At 52.1% G+C, this 26,860-nt stretch overlaps 1 protein-coding gene across 50 annotated transcripts in view; it reads left to right on the top strand.

Moving 5' to 3' along the window:
* The window catches only part of NINL (ninein like), a 136,995-nt gene that overhangs the window by 93,659 nt on the left and 16,476 nt on the right, over positions 1-26,860 (top strand). For 43 of the 50 annotated variants that reach the window (XM_078371575.1, XM_078371570.1, XM_078371549.1 and 40 more), the window contains 8 exons: positions 3,163-3,337; positions 4,277-4,387; positions 4,914-4,994; positions 11,943-12,075; positions 13,768-13,844; positions 14,679-14,962; positions 17,034-18,098; positions 25,128-25,232. In XM_078371575.1, coding sequence (XP_078227701.1) covers positions 3,163-3,337; positions 4,277-4,387; positions 4,914-4,994; positions 11,943-12,075; positions 13,768-13,844; positions 14,679-14,962; positions 17,034-18,098; positions 25,128-25,232 — 2,031 coding nt within the window. The remainder of the gene's footprint in view (positions 1-3,162; positions 3,338-4,276; positions 4,388-4,913; positions 4,995-11,942; positions 12,076-13,767; positions 13,845-14,678; positions 14,963-17,033; positions 18,099-25,127; positions 25,233-26,860) is intronic. The other 7 variants (XM_078371556.1, XM_078371557.1, XM_078371562.1 and 4 more) reach the window with 2 other exon arrangements.

Genomic DNA, 26,860 nt, shown 5'->3' with positions numbered 1-26,860 from the left:
TGCTTGGGGCCTGTGGGGTGCAGTGGGGGTGCTGTGAGTATGCTGGGGCTAGAGAGGTACAGTAGAGGGTGCTGTGTACGTGCATGGTACCTGTGGGGTACAGTGGGGAAGCTGTGTGCCTGGGGCCCATGGGGTGCAGTGGGGATGCTGTGTGCATGCACGGGGCCTGTGCAGCCTGTGGCCCTATGAAATGTACGTTCTTGGTGCCACTGGCCCCTGTGGCTGTGGTGGTGGGACACCCCTAAAGGACAGTAGTCATTTTCAGGGAAGCTAAAGTGAAGTCTCCTTTTGTCAAACATGAGGAGGTGTCTGCCAAGGTGAGAAGCCAGGTGCAGGGACGGGTGCAGGCAGTGGTTGGGGCCCTTGCCCTCTACATGGGGGAGCTGGCCAGGCTGCGGGGCCCAAATCTCCTGCCCTGAGCACAGAAGGCACTTCATTAGAAAGCCGTGTCCCTGCTCTCATGGGCAGGGAGGGTCTCTGTGGTCTCCATCAGCTGAGCTATCATCCTTCCCACCTGGCTGGGGAATTCCTAGAGGAGGCAGCAGGAGATGCCCCCTGACTCCCGGGAGAGGTGGCCTTGGCTTTGTTGCCTAACATGGTCTCATAGCTCATAGCGTTCGGGGGCAACATGAGGCCAGCTTGGGTCTCCACAGAGGAGACGATTGCTAATTTTTAGGAGCTGAAACTGTGTCAGGGAGACCCTCGGGGAGCTCCATGAACTTATTTCCTCTTCCTGCATGCCCCCTCCCTTCTCCTGATGACTGTTGTAAGCTCGGTTCGTCTGCCTCTCACTTTCATCCTAAGTGTTGGGATCCAGCTGTCCCTGTTGGTGCCTCTGGGATCTTGGCGCTACCTCTCAGAACCTGGGGCTTTCCAGGGCTCCTAGACAAGGGCACTCCTTGTGAGACACTTGTGTTCAAAGCTGGAAGTAAGTTGACTTTCATGCTCAATTTGAGTAACTGAGAACTGATTTGCTTCCATCCACAAGTGTAGGGTTTGATTCTCTCCCAACCATCTGCAAAGACTTTTGTGAATTGTCTTTCCCGGGGTTACAGGATTAGAAACTTTAAGGCGGCACCTCTGTCCTTGAACCTGGTGGAGGGATGCCTTAGAGGTGCTGAGCCACAGCCTCAACCCACGCGGGCCCTGAGATCTTGGTTTTGTCCCATAGCAGCAGAAGTTACCAGTAGGTTTCTATAAGTAGCTTCTATGATTGTATTAGGTTGTCCTTATTATAAACATAATGAATGATAGTGTTTATTACACACATTTTAGAAAATACAAGTTAAAAATGTTACAGAATATCCAGGAGACAGGAGAGACCAATGGGTGAAACAGGAGGATTTTATGAAGGTGGCCACTGGCTCAGTAGATTAGCATCCCAAGTCTGAGCCCTGGAGAGAGCAAATGGGGTACTTTTTATATATCCAGGATGACATAGCATCTAACAGATTTACAGAAGCCAGAACAAAGAACAGTTAATTAATCTGTCACATGTCTGGTAATGTACGTTACACTTGAAAAATAGCACTTTGAGAAACGCATTGTACATTCTTTGGGTGTTATCTTGCCCTGTGACCTTGCAGCTGGTCAGCAAGAAAAACAGGAGTCTTAAGATGCCTGGGAACTTTGCTGAGAATGTGGGGAGAATAGACAAGGTGGGTTTTACAGGGAGTTAGCTACTTTTAAGCACAGCTGGGGGTTAGGTTTTATGTTAAACAGCACACAACACAGCAAAATTTATTATATAGCAACTACAAATTACAAGGTTTTGTTTTTACTATTATTGCCGTTATTTAATTCCCTTCTTTAAAAGGAAAAATAAAACCAGAAGTCTCTCTTTGCCAGTGGTATCACTCTTTACATTTTCTATATGTCTTACACCTTTTTTCTGTCCGCATGATTCTTAGGAAATGATACCATGTTGTACATGTTTTTATGGTGGCCACAGAGCATCTCATCACTTGGCTCTTTGTGTGGATCTGCCATAATTTGTTTAACCAATTCCCTATTTTTGTATATTTCAAAAGTTTTTAAAGAGTAGGCTGATAGGAAATATGTAGCTTTAACACAACCCCAAAAGATTTGTGGATTATTAAATTAGTCAGATTACTGTACTTCCTTCATCCTCTTCTCTTTTGAGGGTTGTTGTTTTTTTTTTTTTTTTTGAGACACAGTTTCACTCTGGTTGCCCAGGCTGGAGTGCAGTGGTGTGATCTCGGCTCACCTCAACTCTGCCTCCCGGGTTCAAGCAATTCTCCTGCCTCAGCCTCCTGAGTAGTTGGGATTACAGGCACCTGCCACCATGCCCGGCTAATTTTGTATTTTTAGTAGAGAGAGGGCTTCCCCATGTTGGTCAGGTTGGTCTTGAACTCCCAACCTCAGGTGATCCACCCACCTTGGCCTCCCAAAGTGCTGGGATTATGGGTGGGAGGCACCACGCCTGGCCGAGTGTTGTTTTTTTAAAGTTCTGAGCCATGATTAAAAGCCTGGGCTCTGGGTCCCAGCTGTCTCGGACTTGGTTATGGGTGCCATCGGGCTCCTGCAGAAGTCGGAGCCTCGCTGGTCTTCAGTCTGAGTAGACATGGTTTGAGAATTCCTGTGAAGCTGCTGTTTCAGGGATGAAACTGAACGTTGAACACTTTTTTTTCCTGCTGATGGAAGTGGTTATTGCAAAAGATGAATGTGGCATCTGAGAAAAAATGCCCCCCACCTCTTCCTTGGATTAGGTGGGAATTTGGGAATTCACTGTCCATGGGTTTCATGCTGCCTCCTTCCTGGAGAGAGGGGTAACTTCCGTGTGCATTTGATATTAAAAGTATTCATTAAAGGGCTGCTGCCTGCCATGCACAGCAGGTGGAGGGGCCACCTTGGGACTCACCGCAGGGAGCTGTTTTCCTTGCTGTGAAGGTGCAGCTGCTGGTATTTGCCGTGTGACCCACCACATCCTCTTGTCTGGGGTCACCTCTACCAGCCTGTGAGGGAGGAGCGCCCACCCATAAGTTTGCCTCCCAGCGTGGGCACCTCAGCCAAGGCAGGGCGGCCTGGCATGTGCTCAGGACAGGGCGTTTCTGAGAGGGAGGAGGCTGGGAAGCGGGGGAGGCGTGGGCCTGGGTGGTCCTGACGTGACATGTCTGATGTGTGATGTGTGACATGTTACAGGCACCTGGAGCAGGGGTACCGGGAAAGGCTGAGCCTCCTGCGATCTGAGGTGGAGGCGGAGCAAGAGCTGTTCTGGGAGCAGGCCCGCAAGCAGAGGGCTGTGCTGGAGCAGGACGTGGGACGCCTGCAGGCCGAGGAGGCTGGCCTCCGTGAGAAGCTGACCCTAGCCCTGAAGGTAGGGGCATCCCCAGGGCCATCAGGAAGTCTGGGGGAGCCTGAGCATCTCCCACACCCACGTCCTTGTTGAGGATGCAGATCCACACCTGCCAGTGGCCTCAAGCTTATGTTTCAGGATGAGCTGAGGCAGCACCTGCCATAGTGAGGAGTTGTCCCACTTGCCGCAGAGCAGAAGGGGTCCTGGCTTGTGAGCAGGACATTGCCCCTCCCTCCCCCACTTTCCACTCTCTGCTCTGGGCCAGGTGGACCTGAGGTCAGGGAGGACCAACACTGCTGTACCCGCAGAAACCAGGAACATCCAAAGAGGCAGCAAAAAGACCAGAACCTAAAACCCAGCCTGCCCAAAGCTGGGTTTGTGGCCCAGAGCTTTTGGGGTTTGTTAGGATTTTTTGGGCTTTGGTGAATGTCTCACACCTGTTCCCCGACATTGGCTCCAGTGAGGCATTGCAGTGGGACAGAGGTGCTGTCCCTTGCTGTGCTGGTCCCTGCTCTGCTTCCGCCTTCATCCTCCTCTCCTAACTCCCCAAACCTGCCCCACCTCTCGGGAGGAGGGGCTGTGCAGTCCCTGACCCCCCAACAGCCTTGCTCTCCACCCTTCTCACCATGCTCCCCACCATCTGCAGATGCTGCCTCCTCCCCGGCAGCCGTCTGAGCTGTCCTGATGCAATGTCAGATCCCTCATTTAGGAATGGTTCTGGATGCCCTTTTTGTAATACTGCTACAATGCTTTTGTATTCCCTGCCCTTTCTTGCGTGACTCGTGGCCTTTCTGAGCACAGGGTAAGGGAGGGGACAAGAGACATGAAGATGCACCTCGCCTGCAAGGGGGTTTCTTCCCTGATGCCCAGTGCCATGGGAGGCAAGCCTCTCACCTCCATCCTGCACACATGCCCTCCATCCCGCAGGAGCCTGATGAGCCACTGGCCTGTGTCTCCTAGGAAAACAGTCGCCTGCAGAAGGAGATTGTGGAAGTGGTGGGAAAGCTTTCAGATTCGGAGAGGCTATCCCTGAAGCTGCAGAAGGACCTGGAGTTTGTCCTGAAGGACAAGGCTAGTCCCTTTGCTGACAGTGCACCTCCAGAGGGAGGACCCGCTGGGCACAGAGTGGGGGTGACAGGGAAGAGACCGGCAGGTGGCAGAGTTTGGTATTCTCCTAAAATCTAGAATGAAGCAAATCTCAGTGTGAGGCCTTCCCTCTGCTCCCTGTGCATGACAGCATGGGGCGCCTTCTGCCCCTCTAGTACCAGTGGTCACTAGTGACAGCCTCAGTGGTGGGGACGGTGGAGGGAGGGCAGGCCCCTGCCTGTCATCTCGGGAGGAGGACGGGGAGAGGGGCTGCCCAGGGCCAGGGTCTGGGCTCCAGGGATGAGTGCGGCCACCTTAGATAAATCTGGAAAATCCTTCTGCCCTGTGACCTTCTAGACCAGGGAGTAGGGAAGAAAAGGGATGGTGGCTGTACCTGGAAATGCAGCGCCTGGTGTGGGGGGAAGCTTGGGCAGGTTCTTGGAGCCCAGGCGCTGGAGGAGTGGGTCCCCCTGGCCCGAGGCCCACCCGTCACTTCCTGCGTGTCTTTCAGCTGGAGCCACAGGGTGCAGAGCTCCTGGCCCAGGAGGAGCGGTTCACAGCGGTCCTGAAGGAATACGAGCTCAAGTGCCGGGTACGCACCCTGATCCTTCTGCCTTGTAGTCCAGCGTCTAGGCTCTGGGTCTCCATATCCAGTTAGTCCACAGGCACAAAGGAGCGTCTGCTCCAGGCAGAACCTCTGCTTATGGCCGTGCTTGACCATGGCCTTGCCACATTCCTAGACTTAGGTTCCCTGGCGCTCATTGCCACCTCCCCTGAAGGCCGCTCCTGTGTGTCCAGGCACCATGCGGGGTGTTGTCACCTTCTGCTGGTCATGCTTAGCTTTCCTGGGCCAAGCCTGCAATGCGTGTCCATCTGTCAGTTGGAGACACAGGAGTACAGGGCGCAGCGGATGTGGTGAATGAGACTTAAACCCCAGAGGACTCCTGTACACCCTTAGCATTCTCAAGGAGCCCGAAGAGCTTTTGTTGATGTCGGCTATGTGGATTAAATTTAATATTTACCATGGTAAAAATTAAAGTGGAAATCCTTTTAATTTATTTAAGAAAAATATTGTAATAGGCCAGGCGTGGTGGCTCATACCTGTAATCTCAGCACTTTGGGTGGCCGAGGCGGGCGGATCATGAGGTCAGGAGTTCGAGACCAGCCAGGTCTACATAGTGAAAACCTGCCTCTACTAAAAATACAAAAATTAGCCAGGCATGGTGGCACGTACCTGTAGTCCCAGCTACAGGTTGTGGTGAGCCAAGGTCGTGCCACTGCACTCCAGCCTGGGAACAGAGCAGGACTCTATCTCAAAAAATAAAAATAATAATAATATTGTAATAACAGGTTAATATAAATAGCCTATTTTGGGGAACACAGTTGTTTCCCAGAGGAAAGAAAACTAGCGAGGTGTGTGCCGTGGTGTTGCGTTCTCACCAGCCTCCTCACTGGCCATCCCAACAGAGGATATGGTACTCATACCTGCTGCTGCATTGGTCACTCACGGTATCACGTGATGCAGAGCATCTGAACTACTACGTGCTCCAAAAGAGAATGAGCGCAAGGAAGCCACCTCACACCTTGGCGTGCCACACATCGCCCTGCCCTGCTGGGCTACATGTGGGCTGCCGGGAGGCCTGGATGCCCACCTTCACAGCCGGTGTTTCTGGTTCTGTAGGACACAGAATGACCGACTGTTCAGGTTCACAGCCTGGGGTTGGACCACCGCCCTCCTTGGCACATTTTAAATGCAAGCTGCTAGGTTCTGGGGTATTCCGAAGCTTCCCCTCCTTCCCCTCCCTCCTCACCTGAGCACACAGAGACCATGGGATGTTTTAAAGCTCAGGTGTTTCCCTAGATCTGCAAGAGTGGTCTGCGAGGAGAGCTGGTTCCAGTGCCTTGAAGGCCACCTTGCAGGTGAGCCGATGGCTGGCCCAGCCAGCTGCCCATGGGTCTCACCCCACCCTGCTCTGGCCCGCAGGACCAATCCTCTTGAAGAAAATTCCACGTAGAAAGAAACAAACTGGAGTTGAGTTTTGTTGATTATTAACAATACAGAAAAGTTACTTTCTCTGTAAAGTCATTCACCATGTGGTTCTTTCATAGGCAGCTCCTGGTTAGGTTTTAATTTACCAAAAATTAATTTATGCAAAACTTATAGAGAAACATTTTTTTCCCACTATCAAAAACCCCAGTCCTTGACCCACCTGCCCCTCTTACTTCCTGGCATACAGAGGGTTAGGTCCAAGCAAGTTATAACAATAGACACTGGACCCAGCCGAGTGCTCAGCATTGGGAATGGCTGGGCATGTCGTGACTGTTTTTCTGACAGAACCTTGTATAGCATAGAAAACAACATGGAAGTGAATGACTTCAGACATGGAATTCTCTCCAGGCAGCACTGCCAGGTGAACAGAGAGATAAGTCACATGCATCCACAAATAACAGCCATTTAAGACCCTGTATAATCCTCCCACCCAGCAAAAGTGAGAAAAAGAATCTAAAGGTATCAGCAGAGCTTGCTTACTGTTCACTCATTCATTTCTCCTGAAAGTTAGCTTCAGTTTATCACTGTATGAATGTGTGATGATCTGGAACTGACTTAATTTCACCCACTGGACACCTCGGGTGCTGATGCCACAACACAACTGGTTTTAGTTACAGCTCGTTCTTTCCATGTGTGAGTAGCCTTAGGCCACGTCAACTCATGTGGAAAATCCGTGATTGTTTCTGGGGATACTGTGATGGTCACTGTTAGGTAACTTCGCATGATTTGAAAGTTGAGCAGGTATTGGGGGAGAATAGCTGTCCATGAAGCTGGTAATTAATTCTTGGGCTTCCCTATAGCCAGAGAACCAGATAAAGCATTATTGTTCGATTTTAAGGATCTGTTCTCAGTTCAGTCTGAATGATTTCCCTCCCATGTAAAGTGACACTGACTTAGTCCCTGCTGCACATTGCTTTGCAATCCCAGAGGATTGAGGTGAGCCCAAGCTTGAGTTCTCCCCGGCTGTGCTTCTGAACCCTTCCTGTCGTGGTTTGCCTCCATCTGGGCGCCCTCCTGTCGTTCCCTGCACATCACATTCTCCTTTTGCGAATCCTGTGTGTGGTGAGGGGCGTCGCCTTCCTTCTGACTTGACTGGTGTGTGTGGGGTTGGTGGGGCCTGCTGTGTGGGTGGGGTCCAGACAGTGCACTGCTGGGGCTGCAGCTGCATGTGGACTGCTGAATTCCTCCAGGCTCAGAACCTAGAGACAACCTTCCATTAATAGGTTCCTCTAGTGCCCTGGACTTTTCAAATTTGAATCCCTTCTAACATGATTCTGTTACTGAAAGACATGCTCTTTTCATCTGGGGTTCTTTCAGTTTTATGTTTTAAAACAGCAGAGATGGTTTTGGTTTAAGTCCTAACCTATTTGTTATTTCCCCTTTCCTTTTCTTGGATATTTGTTGTGTTTCAAACTAACATCTAGAGCATTTAACAAACTTGTTATATGAAAACAATTTCAAGCTTTCATAGTTACAAAGAAAAGTAGTGCACAGAACACCTGTCTGTGTACCTTTACCCAGGTGCACCTGTTCACACTTCACCCGTTGGCTCTCTTCACATACCTGCTCACTGGTGTGTGTTGATGCAGATGCGAATGTGTGACATCGTTATTTCCGAACCATAGTTTCAAGTAATCAAAAGGAAACATCAGCAAACCACATCATGAGACCATTTCTATGAAAAATGAGCAGGAAGAACAGTGTTCTTCAAAATCGTCAATGTTATAAAAGACAAAGAAAGGCTGTGGGAATGTCTGAGTCAGGGGCATTAAAGGAATGGGACAACTAAAGACAGCGCCTGGCCCTGGACCCGAGCCTGCCCTGGAGGGCGGAGATTCCCCACAGAATACTGGAGAATCCTCTGAGAAAGGAGAAAACGCCGTGATCTTCATGAAGTCTTCTAAAGCCTGGTTCATAATAGATTTTTCCAAAAATAACATTTGATTTAATAAAAATTAAGACCCACTGATCAAAAGACACAAATGATAGTAAATGTTTGTGAATTATGTATTTCTCTGATAAAAGACTTGGATCCAGAATATATAAAAACTCTCCAAATATGAAATTACATAACCTAATAAGAAAAAGATGGGTAAGTACCCGTAAAGTTGCTAGACATCACGATTTTTAGATAGCACATCTGTCTAGAGAGATGTGGGCTAGATAAGCACACCCTGACCCTTCGCGGCGCAGCGCTTGTGTGCACGTCCTAAGAAACGCTTCCTCGGGTTCCGCGGGCAGTGCTGAGCACTTCCTGCTCCTGTTCAAAGATTTCGTATTAAGCCTTTGGAGGGCTTCAAATTGACACAGGCTTTAAACCACGGAAATCTGCAGAAGCCACAAGCAAGAGCTTTTATTTCCTGGAGAGTAAGTTCCCCAACCCCCAGCTGAATAAGAATATTTTCTCCATGACAGGCACGCTTGTTAGCTTCAAGAACCTGCTGGCTGAGTTGCCTTCCGGGCCAGGCTGTTTCTTCGATACCCTTTACTCCGGCTCATTTCCTTTCTTTGTCTTTATCACATTGGTGTTTTTGAGGAATGCTGTCCTGGCTTTTTCATAGTAACGTTCTCGTTTTGTGTGTTTCTCATGTTTTCTGCTCACAGCACTGAGGCTGTGTGTCAGCTGGTGCAGCATGTGGGCAATGTATCCGGCTCACTGATGCTGCTTCTGATCTCCCGGCCAAGGTGTCACTGGTTTCACTGCTCTGGAATCACCGTTTTTTCTCCCTTGCAACTATTAATAATACACAGTCAGTGGAGAAACACTTTGAGACCATGCAAATATCCTGTCTTCATCAGAATTTTCCCTGGATTTAGCATCATTGGTGATTCTTGCCCAATTCAGTCTTTATTATGATGGTTGGAAAATGATTTTCCTGCCTAGCAGCCCGTCCACACCTGTCCGTGCTGTTGGCATTCTGCTCAAGCTGGAGAAGTCCTGTTTGTTCAGATCTAGTCATACATGTACCTATCACTGGTACGGACTCATGAATTCCCATTTCCCCCCAGTGGTTTTTAATTATTTTGGTGCCCAAATTGTGCAAGATTCAGCAAGTAAGAGTCCTCGGCCGGCAGCTGTACTGTGGTATGCCCTGCAGCGGTGAGAGTCCTCGCTGCCTGCTGTGCTGTGGCGTGCCCTGCAGCGGTGAGAGTCCTCAGCTGGCAGCTGTGCTGTGCCGTGCCCTGCGGGGTGAGAGTCCGCGGCTGGCAGCTGTGCTGTGCCGTGCCCTGCGGGGTGAGAGTCCTCGGCTGGCAGCTGTGCTGTGCCGTGCCCTGCGGGGTGAGAGTCCTCGGCTGGCAGCTGTGCTGTGCCGTGCCCTGCAGCAGTGAGAGTCCTCGGCTGGCAGCTGTGCTGTGCCGTGCCCTGCGGGGTGAGAGTCCTCGGCTGGCAGCTGTGCTGTGGCGTGCCCTGCAGCCTTGGCATCTGCCTTGCTTTGTTGATCATTTCCACACTTGCATCGTGAGGTGCCCCAGGCTCAGCTTGCACTTTGCCTGCACCTGCCCTGGAATCTGCCATTTATTCAAGGAGTCCTGGTTCCTTTCCTGAGGGAATGGTTTTAGAGAGAGGATCTGGGTCCCTGGCATGCTCCTTGCTCCTGCATCTTGGCTGAGGGTACCTTTCTGGCCAGTCTGGGTTCCAGAAGGATCACCCGAGCTCTGCCCACTGTGTGTCACCTCATCTCTGCAAACTCACTGCTGGGGATTCTTTGTATTTTGTAACAAGGATATTGGCGTCTTTTAAAACATTTTTTTCTTTTCAACTTTTATTTTAGATTGGGGGTACATGTGCACGTTTGTTACCTGGGTATGTTGCATGATGTGCTGTGTGGGCTGGGGCCTCCCTTCTCCATCGTGGTCTCTGCAGGGCTACTCTGGGCTTCCTCACAGCATGCTGGTGGCAGCTGCTCCAGAGCAAATGTTCCAGCAGAAGTGGGTGGATGTCGTGTTCCTGAAGGTCCCATGGCATTACTTCTGCTGCCCCCTAGGTCAGAGCAGTCACAAGTCTCTCAAGTTGCAGGGCTGGGCGCCCAGGCCCCAGCCACATGTGCATGGGGCAGCATGCACAGCCTGGTTCGAGTCTACTTCCTGAAGGTCCACAGGACCCTGGGAGGTATCTAAAAAAGTGGGCTAGAAACACTGCCTTTCCCATCCCTTTAAAGAGCAAGCGATTGAGCATACTGGTTAGGACGTAGTTCATTAAAGTGGGAGCAGAATTCAGCTGGCCACAAATGCGGACGCCTCCTCTGAGGCTTCCACCCCCACCCTACTACAGGTGTCCTGGCCTTTCTGTCAGCCATGCGGCCTCTGCCTGCTCCAGCGTCTGCCAGCCATCATCCTTTCTTACATGTTCTCTGCTTTGCGGCATATGAGCTGAAGCACATGGTTTCTTATTTGGTAGTTAAAGCTGCAGAGCCCTTTGCAAACTCAGCAGCAGCTGAGGAAGGAATCCTTACCCAGACCTGACATGCAACACCACTGAGGTTCCAGCAGAGAGACCTGGAGCTTCCGATGGTGACAGCACTCTGCATTCTTTTTTTTTTTTTTTCTTTTTCCTTGAGATGGGAGTTTCACTCTTGTTGCCCATACTGGAGTGCAATAGCGTGATCTTGGCTCACTGCAATCTCTGCTTCCCGGGTCCAAGTGATTCTCCTGCCTCAGCCTCCCAAGTAGCTGGGATTACAGGTGTATCACCGCTGATTCTTGTATTTTTAGTAGAGACAGGGTTTCACCATGTTGGCTAGGCTGGCCTCAACTCCTGACTTCAGGTGATCCGCCCATCTCAGCCTCTCAGAGTGCTGGGATTGTGGGATTGCAGGCGTGAACTACCGTGCCCAGCTGTGCTCCACATTTTCTACATTTCTCCTTAGTAGCTGCCCCACTTTTTCTTTGAGCACCTCCCATATATCCAGTGATAGAAAGTGATGTAGGGGCTAGGCATGGTGGCTCACACCTGTAATCCCAGCACTTTGGGAGACTGAGGCAGGCAGATCACTTGAGGCCAGGAGTTTGAGACCAGCCTGGCCAACATGGTAAAACCTCATCTCTATGAAAAATACAAAAAATAAATAAATAAATTAGCCAGGTGTAGTGATGCACACCTGTAACCCCAGCTACTTGGGAGGCTGAGGCAAGAGAATCACTTGAACCTGGGAGGAGGAGGCTGCAGTGAGCTGAGGTTGCACCACTGCACTCCACCCTGGGCAACAGAGCAAGACTGTCTCTAAATAAGTAAACAAAAAGTAAAAATAAAAAAATTTTAAAGTGATGTAGGGCATGAGAAAGTCAAGGAAGGACGCTTGTGTTTGCTTAGCCCACAGTGTAGTTAGGGACTTTAAATACAGATGGTTTCCTGCTGGAGCTGGTAAGCAACAGGCTCCCACCTCACAGTGCACCTCACCTGCAGGGGACCCTCCTGGAGGCCAGCTCAGCTGTCTCACTAGGCTGAATGGCTGCAGCTGCTAGAGGAGAGGTCTGGCTCTTTCCCCACAGGACCTGCAGGACCGCAACGATGAACTGCAAGCTGAGCTGGAAGGCCTGCGGACGCGGCTGCCTGAGAGCCGGCACAGCCCCTCATGGGGCCCAGGTGGGCGTGGACGGCAGCTCTCTGGACTCAGCCCAGCAGGTAGGAGCCTGTCCCTGGGAGGGAGCTGACCCAAAGCCCAGAGCCAGGAGAGGAGGGTGGAGATGGTGAAGATGGTGTGACCTGAACTGCAGAGACTTTGAAAGGAGGGTCCAGTGATGCCATAGGGCAACCCTGCAGTACAGAAGGTCACCTGAAGAGGGAGGAGGAAGGGAGGCTGGGGTGGGCAGCCCCAGGTCTGGCCCAGGCTGTTCCCACATCTAAGAGCTGGTCTCAGTGGCATAGCACTTGCTGAGACTTAGAAGAACCAAGTCCTGGTGAATGTGCTGGGGCCTCCCAGTACTCAGGCCTGTTCGGACAGAAGCTGGTGAGCTTGCCCTTGCTGCTTCTGGGGTGATGTGGTAGCTGGCACCCCTCAAGTCTGAATGAGGCAGGGAGGCACCAGGCACCCAGGTCTTGCCTGGCCAAGTGCCCCTGTGCTCCCAGCTGATGGGGTTGGGACAAGCTCCAAGCACCCAGAGGCCCCAGAACCCACACTGAAGTGTCTCTGGCTCCTCTGGAGAGAGAATGGGGATCCAGGTGCTGCAGCCATCCTTGAGGTCTGCAGTGCTCCTTTTGGAGGATGGGGTGGCCTCTGACTGCCCAACAGCAGCATACAATGCACATGGCTCTGTATTCATTGCTGTGACAGGGGCCCGTGGGGACCCAGCAGCGCCCCACTGTCTCCTCTCGCTCCCCCATCATGCCAACCTCAGCCCCTCAGAGATTTTGCTGCCATCTGTAACCCTGGGAGAACCTCAGAGTTCTCCTGTTTCCCTGAAACTCAATAGAACAGAAAAAAAATGTGTACCCAAAAGAGCCAATATGAGAACCTCCCAGGGGAGCCTAGTGGGGCTTTTGTGCATGTGGGGCCGACCTCCTGGGACCTCTAAGGCAGCCCCTCCCCTGCTGGTTCCTGGATTGGAGTCAGGCTCCCAAGGCACAGCCCTGACGGCTCACAGGCTCTCGGGAAGCTGCAGGGAAGAATAAGACCCTGTCGGCCACACATCCAGGAAACACACATGTCCATGCACCCAGGGTGGTGCCTGTGAGTCTGTAGCCCCATTGATGTCCCACCTGGATATCGCTGGCCATCACACCTCCCTGCCTGTCAGCCTCAGAGCCCTAATTCCAGCAAGGGTTAGTGTGCCAGACTTGCCTCTGAATCCAGCATCATTTGTGTAATGCAATAATGAAGAACGTAGGGCCACCAAGAAAAGGCGGAAGCTGCAATGCGTGGAATGGATGGATCACCTTAGCACACATAGCTGTGGTTGCGGTTGTCTGCACGTCATCTAAAGCGCTGCACTGCTGGGGATCTGCTGTGCCGCAGGCCACCCTGTCCTCCCGTTTCCTCTGTGTCCCTGGCATCTTCAGGGAACAGGATTTAGGGTGTAGTAAATGTACTATGGCACAAAAGTTTTAGGGAATAAAGGGGCCCCTGAGAGAAGCTTGTGGGGAGCCAGGGTTCGTCTTATCTCTGAGTTTCCAGTAAATAATGGAATGCTGTGTCCTGAGGAGTGCTGACTGTGAGAATGCAGCAGCACCCTCACAGCCAGCACTGCCTGCCCCTCACAGATGCCACCCAGATATCAGATTGGGGGTTTGGAAGGGGCCCCCGTGGCATCCTCAGTGCGACAAACGGAAGTGTCCTCTTGTTTGCATGCATTTCGTTCCTGGGCAATTCTGCTCCAGTGAGTATAGAAACAGAGCTGATGGTGGAGCAAGTGAAAGAGCATTACCGAGACCTCAGGACCCAGCTGGAGGCCAAGGTAAGGGGAGCGTGGGGCTGTGGGGCCCCGGGGAGCAGCTGCCATATGTCAGGCAGCTTTACTCGACCACACTGACATTTCCACGGATATCTTCCCTGTGAGCCCTTTTGATGAGGAAAGTTTGTAGGGAAATGCAAATAAAACTGACATGCTGCCCAGACCCTCTTTGAACGGACATAGGACATAGGCTGACTGATGGGGAGGGAATGCTGTGATGATCTGGGGTGCCACAAGGGGACACCTGAGGCAGTGCCCTCTGGTTAGCTCAGTGGCTTTGTGGCCAGGAACACCCTGGATAAAGCTGGCAGGATGAACTTAGCCCTGTTCTGTTCTTAGACTGTGGTGGCTTTTGAGGGACAGCATCCACGCTACTCCTCCGTCTGAGTAGTAGCTAGATGGAGCTGCCTCTGTCCTGTGGCCATGCCCTGGGGGTCCCCGAAGAATTAACCAGAAGCTCTATTAAGCCCTGCTCATGGTTGGATGGTATTCCTTCCACTGAGCATCCGCAGGCCATTCAGAGCCACCCCGAGGTCCTATAAAGGTTCTATCCTCTGCGTCCCTTCAGTGCTTGGCCAGATGCCCCAGTGAGCCCCAAGCTTTCTATCCCCGCCTGCTACCCTGCCTCAGGGGGAACAGGTGACTCCCACCACACTGGGCCCTGGGGAGCACCAGTGGCGTTCATATCACTGTCCCATTCCACACACCCTGGCACCTTGGCGGGCCAGGACTCCAGTTTTTGCAGGTTGTGCAAAGCTTTGGGTTTCTGTGTTGTGTCAGCAGCTAGGTCATTTTTCACAGCCTGCTGGTCCATGCTCCTTATGTTTCTCATTTTAGGTAAATTACTATGAAAGGGAAATTGCGGCACTGAAAAGGAACTTTGAGAAGGAGAGGAAGGACATGGAGCAGGCTTGCAGGCACGAGGTCAGCGTGCTGGAGGGTCAGAAGGCGGACCTGGAGGAGCTCAACGAGAAGTCTCAGGAGGTCATCCAGGGCCTGCAGGAGCAGCTGCAGGATGCAGCCCGTGGCCCCAAGCTTGAGTGGGTGTGGCTGGCACCCGGCTGCACACAGGCACTGTGTGGCCTGGCCCTGTGGCATCAGAGCCACCTGCGGCAGATCAGGTATGGCGGCTTCTTTCGAGATTTCAAGTCTGGGGTTTCTTGCCAAGAATCAAAATTTGAAATTAGACTTGGGAAATAACTCAGAATTGCCATGCTTCCTGACTGGGCAGATGGGCGAGTCCCAAAAGAATAGGTCCTGGCATGAGGATTCCAGCTCTAAATTTAAAGTACGCGTTGGAGCATGGTCCGTGAAGCTGTTGGCTTGTAGAAACAGCCTAGTGCTCTGTACCCTCTGCCTCGGCTGTGCCTGGCAACAGCATTGCCTCCCTCGCTCAGAACTGCCCACTTCTCCAGGGCCAGGCAGGGTAGCATGCGGGGAGAATGGGAAAGGCCAGAAACCCTGAACAAGGGGAGAGATTCCCGAAAAGGCTCTAGTGTGCAAGCCACAGATGAGGCTCACAGAAAGCCCGCGCTGGTGTTTTGTGTGTTCTGGTGTGAGCTACATGCAAAGTGACCATGTATGTTCTCGTTGGGGGCATCTGAGGTGGGAGAGGAAGTGCCTGGTCGTTGCAGACAGACTGCTGCTCAACTGGCAGCCACTGTCCTGTGGAGAGCATGGGCCCCAGCTTAGAAGAAGATGGGCCCTCCTGCCTTTCTGGCCAGGCGCAGTGGCTCACGTGTGTAATCTTAGCACTTTGGGAGGCCGAGGTGGGTAGACTGCTTGAGCTCAGAAGTTCAAGACCAGCCTGGCCAACATGGCAAAACCCTGAATCTACTAAAAATACAAAAAATTAGCTGGGCGTGGCAGCGCGCACCTGTAGTCCCAGCTACTCAGTAGGCTGAGGCAGGAGAATTGCTTGAACCCGGGAGGCGGAGGCTGCAGTGAACCGGGGTCGTGCCACTGCACTCCAGCATGGCGCCTGGTGACGGAGTGAGACTCTGTCTCAAAAAAAATAAATAAATAAAACACGTCATCTTTCCATCCTGTGCCTCCCCGGGCTTTCAGCTGTTTCCCCTTTAAACCAAGAGCATGTATGGTAAGGCACTGGGTCAGAGTCCCTGCAGACCCCACTGGGGAAAGAGGGGCAGGCACAGGCAGCCCCGCTCCTCTCAGCATCCAGGTCATTGTGCACCTGGTCCCCATCCAGAGTTGTCGGCTGGGAGGTCTCTGGCAGCTTGCTTCTGGGGAGCTGCTGTCCCTGCTCTGCCTGGCTCCCGATCTGCCAGCTCATGGAGGTGGAGCCCCCTCTGACCACTTCCTTGCTCCCCCTGCCCTGGCCAGGCACGGACCATATGCCCCTTCGGGGGTTGTGCTCTTGCCCACCCTCACCTCACTTCTGCTGGACTCTCCCATGGACTACCAGAGGTCCCAAGGCCCACAGCGTTAGGGTTTTAGGGGGCAGTTTTGGCTCTGAGTATCCAGCGTGATCCAGCAGCACCCACTGCAGTGTGGGCCACGTCCTATGTTTGCCCTGTGCAGGTGGGTGCCTGCCAAGGACTTGGAACGCAGCCTGCACTGCCAAGGGGCTGCTCCTAGGTCCTGTTTGGTGGCCGTCATCTTCCATATGAACAGTCCACAGGGAAAGGGCTTGCTCTTGGGCTTCCATGTGCAGAACCTCGCCCTGTGGCTCGGGTCCTGTGAACTCCAAGGAGGGCCCCAGGTATGGAATGAAGCCGGGGCTGAGGGAGGCGAGGAGGGATAAAGAAAGCCAGCCAAAGGCCGGGCGCGGTGGCTCATGCCTGTAATCCCAGTGCTTTGGGAGGCCAAGGCGGGTGGATCACGAGGTCAAGAGATCGAGACCATCCTGGTCAACATGGTGAAACCCCGTCTCTACTCAAAATACAAAAAATTAGCTGGGCACGGTGGCGCGTGCCTGTAATCCCAGCTACTCAGGAGGCTGAGGCAGGAGAATTGCCTGCACCCAGGAGGCGGAGGTTGTGGTGAGCCGAGATCGCGCCATTGCACTCCAGCCTGGGTAACAAGAGCGAAACTCCGTCTCAAAAAAAAAAAAAAAAAGAAAGCCAGCCAAGAAAGGAGGTGACAGCCATTGCAGCAGCTGGGCAGACTTGCCCAACCTGAGAGGGGCTGGGGTGGCAGGGCTGGGGCGTGTGACAGTTCTATTTTCTGCAGGAGAGAGGCCGAGGCAGAGATGAGTGGAGTGCCATCACGGCTGGGAGCCCTGCCTGCCTGCGAGGACCTGACCCTGGGGCTGGAGGAGCCACCGCAGGGATTCCTGCCACCTGGGAGCCAGAGGCCAGAGCAGCTGGAGCTAAAGAGGCCGCAGTGGGCGGAGCAGGGACCTCCAAAGCCGCAGTCCCGTGCGAGCAGAGAGCACGCCCATATGTGCACATCGTTGGCCCTTGAGGAGGATGGGTGGGAACTCGCCCGCGTGAAGCGAGTGGACAGGCTCCCCCAGAAAGCAGAGATGCTGCGGGCCCTGCCGAAGGATGGGCTGGTGGCAGGCAGTGGCCAGGAGGGCACACACGGCCCTCCGCCACTGTGTCCAGGCTGCGGGGAGCGGCTACTGGCCTGGCCGGCCGCAGGCAATGACAGAGAGTCTGGGGAGGTGGCAGGAGCCGGGCCTGCCTGCGGGCAAGCCCAGGACAAAGACGCCGTGTGGAGTCCGGCCCCCGCCCCCGCCCCGGCATCCCTCAGTCCCTCAGAGAAATCTCCCGTGCAGCCCCGTGGAGTGGATGGGGGGATTGTCCCAGAAAAGCCACAGCCTTTCTGCACTGGCACAGCGGGCCTGGAGCAGCCTGGAGCCCAGGAGCTCCCTCTGCTGGGAACAGAGGGAAAAGCCTTGCCTGCCCAGCCAGGGATGTGGGAGCCACCCCTGAGCTTGGCTACCTTGCTCAGGGGACAGGTTGAGAGCCCACAGGCTGTTCAGGAAGAGCCTGCGCAGAGCTGGAGCAGGGTGCGCCCAGTGGGGAGCCAGGGGCAGGCCACGGCCGAGGGCGCCCTGGAGCCTGGGTGCCACCAGCACAGCGTGGAGGTCACCAGTAGAGGGTCTTCGCCATCCCCCTTCCAGCTCACGGACCTGCGAGGCGCCGGACAGGGGCACCTTGCTGTCCCAGGAGAGAAGGAGGCCGAAATAGCGCTGGAGAGAGAGAAGGATGACATGGAAACCAAACATCTACATCTGGAGGACGTCATCCAGGCTCTGGAGAAACACGGAGATTTGAGAGAGAAGGATAGGTTTGGTTTCTACTCATTCTTAAAACGCAGAGTTAACTGACCACTGTTGTTAACGGTGCTGCCTGGCCCTTCCTGCCAACAAGCTCTCACCCCTGACGGGGGTGGCTGTGTAGCCCTCCAGCCTGGGTAGGGGTCCTTAGCCCAGCCCTGTCCCAGAATCCCACGGTCACCAGGTGCTCTGAGTGGGCAGAGGGAGGCAGGATGGCATCGGCCTTTCGGGGCAGCCCAGCCGGCCCTGTGTCCTGCCTTTTGGTCTTAGGAAGTTCTTGCTTCTTTTTTTAAGACAGAGTCTTGCACTGTTGCCCCTGTTGGAGTACAGTGGTGCAATCTCGGTTCACTGCAACCTCTGCCTCCCCGATTAAAGAACGAGAGATTCTTGTACCTCAGCCTCTCGAGTAGCTGGGATTACAGGTGCCTGTCACCACGGCTGGCTAACTTTTGTATTTTTAGTAGAGATGAGGTTTCACCATGTTAGCCAGGCTGGTCTTGATCTCCTGACCTCATGATCCGCCTGCCTCACCTCCCAAAGTGCTGGGATTACAGGTATGAGCCACTGTGCCCGGCGCTTGCTTCCAAAACGTTTTCATTGTTCTCAGCAGATGCTGTATATCCATTAAACACTAACTTGCTGGTATTGTGTTGAGGATTTTAGCATCATGAGGGCTGGTCTGCAGTTTCCTTTGTTGGTCTGTAGTGTCCTTGTCTGGCTTTGGTATCGAGTAATGCTGACTTCCTAGAATGAGTTTGGAAGTGTTCCCTCCTCTACAATTCTTGGCAAAGAGTTTGAGAAGAGGTGGTGGAAGTTTTATTTAAGTGTTTGGTAGAATTCACCTGTGAAGCCATCAGCTCCTGCGCTTTGCTGTGAGGTTTTTGGGTTTTTGTTTTTTTTAATTCAGTCGGAGTCTTGCTTTTGGCCCAGGCTGGAGTGCAGTGGTAGTATCTTGGCTTACTGCAACCTCTGCCTCCAAGTTTCAAGCGATTCTCCTGCCTCAGCCTTCCAGGTAGCTGGATTACAGGTGCGCACCACCACACCTGGCTAATTTTTGTATTTTTTGTAGAGACGGGGTTTTGCCTTGTTGGCCAGGCTGGTCTTGATCTCCTGACCTCAGGTGATTTGCCTACCTCTGCCTCCCAAAGTGCTGGGATTATAGGCGTGAACCACCGTGCTTGGCTGTCAGGAGGTTTTTAAATTCCTGATTCAGTCTCCTGAGACCGGTCTGTTTAGATCTTCTGATTCTCCTGAGTCAGTTTTGGAAGATTGTGTTTAGGAATTTGGACATTGACATTTTTGAAGAATCAAGACCATCTTGGAGACTGTCCACAGTCCCTGTGCCTGCCTTTCCTTGTGATGAGGTCCAGGTGATGCTTCTCAGGTGGGCCACGCCACTGTGGTGCTGCCTCCCTCTGCCCATTCCCTTTGGAGGCTCAGTGTTTCCTATTGGATCTCTTGCCTTCCCTAGGTGATTTCTTCTAACCTTTAGTGACCTTTAGAAAAAGTTCCTTTATGGCCAGGTATGGTGGCTCACACCTGCAATCCCAGGACTTCAGGAGGCTGAGGCAGGTGGATCACCTGAGGTCAGGAGTTGGAGATCAGCCTGGCCAACATGGTGAAATCCCATCTCTGTTTTTAAAAATACAAAAATTAGGCAGGCATGGTGGCACGTGCCTGTAGTCCCAGTTGCTTGGGAGGCTGAGGCAGGAGAATTGCTTCACCCTGGGAGGCGGAGGTTGCAGTGAGCCCAGATAGTGCCACTGCACTCCAGTCCCAAAAAAATCCATTAGTGAAACTGTATTTAGAGTAAGTTTCCTGTTTTTTGCTTATCTGAAAGATGTCTTAAATGTTCCTTCATTTTTGTAAGGCGGTATTCCTAGGAACACAAATCTAGAGGGCTGCCTATTGGCCCCTGAAATGTCTTCTTTCTGTGTCTGGGACTCGGTTGCTGACGCTGCATGGTCAGCCTTCAATCTGACTGCCCTTCCTTCGTGTGCATTTCCATGGACTCGGTGGCTTAACGCGGCACAAATGTGCACTCTTACGGTTTCGGAGGTTGGAAGAGTGAAGGGTCTCCCTGGGCCAGGAGTGAGGTGCTGGCAGGGCTGCGGGGCCATCTGGAGGCCCCGAGGGGGGCTCCCTGCCTTACCTTCTCCAGCGGCCTTGACTCGTGGCGTCGTTCCATCCTGGAAGCCAGCCCTGGGTGGCCGAGTCCTCCTCATATCACCTCACTGCAACACTGACTCATCTGCCTCTGCTTTCCACTTCTAAGGACCCTTTTGATTACACTGGGTTCCTCTGGAGAATCCAGAATCATCTGCTGTCAGAGAAGGAGCAGCCTTCATTCCCCCTGCTATGTAATGTCACATAGTCTCTGTCAGAGGCCAGTATTGTGCCATCCACAGTAGGTATCTGACTTTTGTGCTCTGGCTACATCTGAGACCTCTATCTTTGGTGGTTTTTCTTTGGTGTGCATTTCTTTCTTTTTAACTTTTTATTTTTTTTAATTTATTTATTTTGAGACAGAGTCTTGCTCTGTTTTCCAGGCTGGAGTGCAATGGCTCGATCTCAGCTCACTGCAACCTCCACCTCCTGAGTTCAAGCAATTCTTCTCCCTCAGCCTCCCAAGTAGCTGGGATTACAGGTGCCTGCCACCATGCCCAGCTGGTGTGTGTGTGTGTGTGTTTGTGTGTGTGTGTGTGTGTGTGTGTGTGTGTGTTTAGTAGAGATGGGATTTCCCCACGTTGGCCAGGCTGGTCAGTGATCTGCCTGTTTCGGCCTCCCAAAGTGCTGGGATTACAGGCCTGAGCCACCTTGCCTGGCCACTTTATTTTATTTTATTTATTTATTTTTTTGTAGAGATGGAGTCTCACTATTTTGCCCAGGCTGATCTCAAACTCCTGGCCTCAAGTGATCCTCCTGCCTCAGCCTCCCAAAGTGGATCTTCTTTGAGATTACAGGTGTGAGTCACCAGGCCTGGCTTCTTTTTAACTTTTTAATTAAAGTGTGATATACAAGGCCAGGCGCAGTGGCTCACGCCTATAATCCCAGCACTTTCGGAGGTAGATAACAAGGGCAAGAGATCAAGACCATCCTGGTCAACAAGGTGAAACCCTGTCTCTACTAAAAATACAAAAATTAGCTGGGCACGATGGTGCGCGCTTGTAGTCCCAGCTACTCGGGAGGCTGAGGCAGGAGAATTGCCTGAACCCAGGAGGCGGAGGTTGCGGTGAGCTGAGATCGCGCCATTGCACTCCAGCCTGGGTAACAAGAGCGAAACTCCATCTCAAAAAAAAAAAGTATGATATACATAACAAAATGCATTTATATGTACAATTAGGAGAATTGTCAACAAATTGAACATATCTTTGTTACCACCACCCAGAGCAAGAGATAGAACTGACTGAAGTCCCCAGAGGTAACCACTTCTCACAGCACAGATTCAGTTTGCTTTTTATCCTTGTGCTTTAGGGAAAGGAATCATGCAGTGTGTGTTCTTTTTGTCCAACTTTCTCGGCTCAGCCTGTTTGTGCCATTCACCCGTGTTGTTGCTGTAGTTCATGCATTCGCATTGCTGTGTGGTATTCTGTTGTGTGAACATATCACAGTTTATTCTTGCTCCTGTTGATGGGTATTTGGGTAGTTCCTGGGTTTGGCTCTCACAAAAGGAGCTGCACTGAACATTGTCACATGTGTCTTTTGGAGCATTATGTTGGGCTGTACCTAGAAATGGGATTGTTGTGTTGTGGGCATAGGTGTAGTTTTCTTTTTGTTTATCCTACTTAGAAAACATTGTCCCAGCCAGGCATGGTGGCTCACACTTATAATCCCAGCACTTTGGGAGCCCAGGAGTTCAAGATTAGTCTAGACAACATAAGGAGACTTTTTACAAAACTTAAGAAAAATTAGTCATGGTGCATGTACCTGTGGTCCCAGCTATTTGGGAGGTTGAGGTGGAAGGATCACCTGGGCCTGGGAGGCTGAGGCTGCAGTGAGCTGAGATCATACCGCTGCGCTCCAGCCTGGGTGGCAGAACAACAACAAAAAAAGAAAAGAAAAAGGATTTTCCCTGTTGTATGTATGGATTGTATTAGTATCTTATGAAAACCTCTCAGCTGGCCAGGCGCGGTGGCTCACGCTTGTAATCCCAGCACTTTGGGAGGCCAAGACGGGTGGATCACGAGGTCAAGAGATTGGCCATCTTGGCCAACATAGTGAAACCCCGTCTCTACTAAAAATACAAAAATTAGCTGGGCATGGTGGTGCGTGCCTGTAGTCCCAGCTACTCAGGAGGCTGAGGCAGGAGAATTGCCTGAACCTGGGAGGTGGAGGTTGCAGTGAGCGGAGATTGCGCCATTGCACTGCAGCCTGGCGCCTAGTGACGTAACAGGACTCTGTCTCAAAAAAAAAAAAAAAAAAAAAGGAAAAGAAAACCTCTCAGCCGTTACTTTTAAATATTGCCTCTCCTCCCACTGTTTTCTTCAATTAGACGCATGATATTAGATCTTTCTGCTTTCCCAACCTCTCTTTTATGTTTCCCATCTTCTCTCTGTATCACATTTGGGGTATTTTTTCCGTACCTCTGTGTTCCAGGTCAGTATATCTTTCATTCAGCTCTGTGTAATCTGCTATTTAACCCGTTCTACGAGTTTTTATTTTGACATTGACTTTTTGTTCATTTCTGAAAATTCCGTTTGGTCCTGTCTGATCATTGTCGAGTTCATTGTTTCTTTCTGTCTTGTATTTATGCAAACATTGCATAACCCTTAGTTTGTATCTAACAGTTCCAGTACCTGCAGTTTCTAGGGGATTGAATTCTGGCTTCTGGCTTCCACTGTCCTTTGTGGGTGGCTTTGCTCCATATATGTTCTGGTGATCTTTGATTGTGAGCTCATATTTGCTTGACGTTAATCTCTGAGGACGTACAGAACCTTACGTAGTATGCTATTGCTTTTGCAGAGCAGTGGAAGGCTGCTGAGCTGGGACCATGTGAACCTCCTCCTAGGTCCCTGGCTGGTGCAGGTGTCCACAGTGCAGCTTCTCCATTCTGCTGACAGCAGGGCTGACATAGGCGTTGGTTGCAGGGTCCCCCCAGCTTTGCATTGCCTAATGCTCACAACTTTGGTTTCAGCTTCCAGGATTTTGTTTTGTTTGGAGACTCTTGGAGGTTTCCTTTTCTTTCCATGAGGGCAGTCATGGAAAATCAGCTTTGTGTGGGATCTAGTTGCTGGGCAGTAGTGGGGTGGATCGGGGAAGCAACCCTCAGCTTAGTGGCCTTGCATCAACTTGTTCCCATTCTGGAGTCAGAGTGATAGTTTCAAAACACAGAACTCTCCTGTTCCACTCTCCTGCTTGAAACCCTTTGCTGCTCTTAATTCTGATGGCTTCTGTTTTTCTCTTTAGTTCCTCATGAGATAAAATGAAGGCATATGAAGAAGATGCTTATGTTTACTATTATAAGTGTAATACATAAAGTAGAGTGGACGTGGTGGCTCACATCTGTGATCCCAGCACTTTGGGAGGTCTTGGTGAGAGGATCACCAGGAGTTCGAGACCAGCCTGGGCAACATATCGACACCCCCATCTCAACCACAACAAAAATTTAGCCTGGCATAGTGGCACACAACTATTGTAGTCCCAGCTTTTGGGCCCAGGAGTTCAAGGCTGTAGTGAGCCATGATTGTGCCACTGCACTCCAGCCTGGGTTATAGAACGAGACTCCATCTCAAAGAAAAAATAGTAATACGTAAAGTGAGTATGGTGAGATGATGTGGCTTTCAGTATTTTCAGAAAATACTGAAGCTAGTGCCATATAGCGGCATATTGGGGAAGTGCACGTTAGTCTCACCAGTTGGTGTGAAGAATCCATCCTCTGGGTTTTAAGCTACTTCACTAGTGACTTTTTTTGAGACAGAGTCTCACTCTGTCGCCAGGCTGGAGTGCAGTGGCACGATCTCAGCTGACTGCAACGTCCGCCTCCTGATTCAACCGATTCTCCTGCCTCAGCTTCCCAAGTAGCTGGGATTATAGGTACGCAGCACCGCGCCCAGCTAATTTTTGTAATTTTAGTAGAGACGGGGTTTCACCATGTTGACCAGAGTGGTCTTGATCTCCTGAGCTCATGATTTGACCGCCTCAACCTTACAAAGTGCTGGGATTACAGGCGTGCGCCACTGCATCCGGCCAGTGACCTTTTTTTTTTTTTTAAAGACAGGGTCTCACCGTGTTGCTCAGGAGGGTCTCAAACTCCTTGCTCAAGCAGTCCTCCTGCCTCAGCCTCTCCAGTAGCTGGGATTACAGATGGATGCTGCCACACCTGGCTCCCATTAGTGATCTTCATTGGTGAATTGCTCATCTGTCAAATCAGTGGCGTTACCTAAGCAGGGACTCTCTGAGTTGTAAGAGAACAAAGATGGCCCCAGGCAGACTTGGTTCACACAGTGGCTGTTTATCCCTGCCTTTTCCCACTTTGCGATTCACCTAGCAAAGGTTTGTCTCCATGCCTTGATGTGGGCATCTTCTTGAGTTTCTCCTAGGGCTGGTCTCAGAGTGGAGAGTAATGGTGGGACTCCCGTCTAAGAGGGAAATCTGTCCCAGGTATCTTGGCCTTCTGATTCCTGTGTTTCTTAGCTCCACGCTGGGTTCACTGCTGGGGGATGAGTACCCTGTAGTACCTGAGGACTCAGGCCCAGCACTGGCACCCAGGACACGCATGTGTTTGGCAAGAGGCCACAGATGCAGGAGCAGGTCAGCTGTAAACTCAGCATAAGCAAAACCCAAGGTGCCGAGTGCATTTGTGACTTGATGGTGTGGCAGTTTAGAAGCTAAGAAAGCTTCGTTTTCTGTGGCTTGGCTCTTGGAGATGCAAGATGTTAACACCTGGTGCAGGAAGAGGGAAGGAAGGGGCTTCCAGTGCCACCTCCAGGTGGGGGCAGATGGGGATGCACAGTTCTCTGGACTCCCAGCTCAGAGCCAGGCTCCGTGACCAACATGTGGCTCCCCAAATGCTCACCAGTCTTTTCTAAATTTTTATGCAGACTCAAGTTTCATAGACTTACCGAAGAAAACGCTTTGTTGAAAAACAACCTGGGAAGGGTTCGGCAAGAGCTTGAAGCTGCAGAAAACGCTCACAATGCACAGAGGTAAGGGCCGCGCCCCACCCAGACCTTCTGGTGCAGTGACCTTAGGCAGTCTCCATAAAGACAGAAAGCACTCAGGATGCACAGAGGTAAGGGCCGCGCCCCACCCAGACCTTCTGGTGCAGTGACCTTAGGCAGTCTCCATAAAGACAGAAAGCACTCAGGATGCACAGAGGTAAGGGCCGCGTCCCACCCAGACCTTCTGGTGCAGTGACCTTAGGCAGTCTCCATAAAGACAGAAAGCACTCAGGATGCACAGAGGTAAGGGCCGCGCCCCACCCAGACCTTCTGGGGCAGTGACCTTAGGCAGTCTCCATAAAGACAGAAAGCACTCAGGATGCACAGAGGTAAGGGCCGCGCCCCACCCAGACCTTCTGGTGCAGTGACCTTAGGCAGTCTCCATAAAGACAGAAAGCACTCAGGATGCACAGAGGTAAGGGCCGCGCCCCACCCAGACCTTCTGGTGCAGTGACCTTAGGCAGTCTCCATAAAGACAGAAAGCACTCAGGATGCACAGAGGTAAGGGCCGCGCCCCACCCAGACCTTCTGGTGCAGTGACCTTAGGCAGTCTCCATAAAGACAGAAAGCACTCAGGATGCACAGAGGTAAGGGCCGCGCCCCACCCAGACCTTCTGGTGCAGTGACCTTAGGCAGTCTCCATAAAGACAGAAAGCACTCAGGATGCACAGAGGTAAGGGCCGCGCCCCACCCAGACCTTCTGGTGCAGTGACCTTAGGCAGTCTCCATAAAGACAGAAAGCACTCAGGATGCACAGAAGTAAGGGCTGTCCCCCACCCAGACCTTCTGGTGCTGTGTTTTGCCCCCTGCAGAGTGACCTTAGGCAGTCTCCATAAAGACAGTGGAAAGTGTTCTCAGATTAGCCCCGCATTCCAGAAAACCCTAAGCCAGCGGCAGGTATGGGAGGCTCTGAGATCCTTCCTCACGTGGGCGGCTCCTGAACGCCTTGGTGTGGGAAGTGGGACAGAGCACCCTCTGCATGGTCGGGACTGAGCGGAGCCCCAGCACAGGTACTGTTCACCTCACAGAGATGCTCCATGTTGCACTTAGGGGAGGCCACAACAGTGTCCCTAGGGGTCAGAGGTGCTCCTAGGGTCCTCTCCTGATAACAGTTTCAGCTCTGTCTTCCTTAGAGGGTTATTGCTGGTTTATCAGTTTCAGTGAACAAGAGCTGGAGGAGGGGATAGGCACAAAGAGGGCCAGGAACCTGAGCATTGAGGCAAGAGAGGTCTTCGGGGCGGGGGGGCACTGGTGAGAATCATGTGGGACAAGACAGGGGTGTGCCCACCAGTGAGACTTAGAGGACAGGGCAGGCAGGCGCCCACCAGTGAGAGTCAGGGGACAGGGCAGGGGGGCACCCATCAGTGAGAGTCGGGGGACTGAGCAGAGGGTACCCAACAGTGAGACTGTGGGGGGACTGAGCAGTGAGGGGACCCATCAGTGAGAGTTAGGGGATGGGGCAGGAGTGTCCCCTCAGTGCAAGCCAAGGTAGGACTGGGACTGAGGAAGGGAGAGTATGTGTTGTGGGGAGGGTGGCTTTCTGCTGTCACGACTGTCGCCATATCCAAGGACAATTGTTTGGCCTTTTTTTCCCAAGTGTGCATCTCAAGGGG

This window comes from Callithrix jacchus, chromosome 5 (assembly GCF_049354715.1).
Source record: "Callithrix jacchus isolate 240 chromosome 5, calJac240_pri, whole genome shotgun sequence".
Classification (NCBI taxonomy): Eukaryota; Metazoa; Chordata; class Mammalia; order Primates; family Cebidae; genus Callithrix; species Callithrix jacchus.
This window is presented reverse-complemented; position numbering and strand designations above follow the sequence as displayed.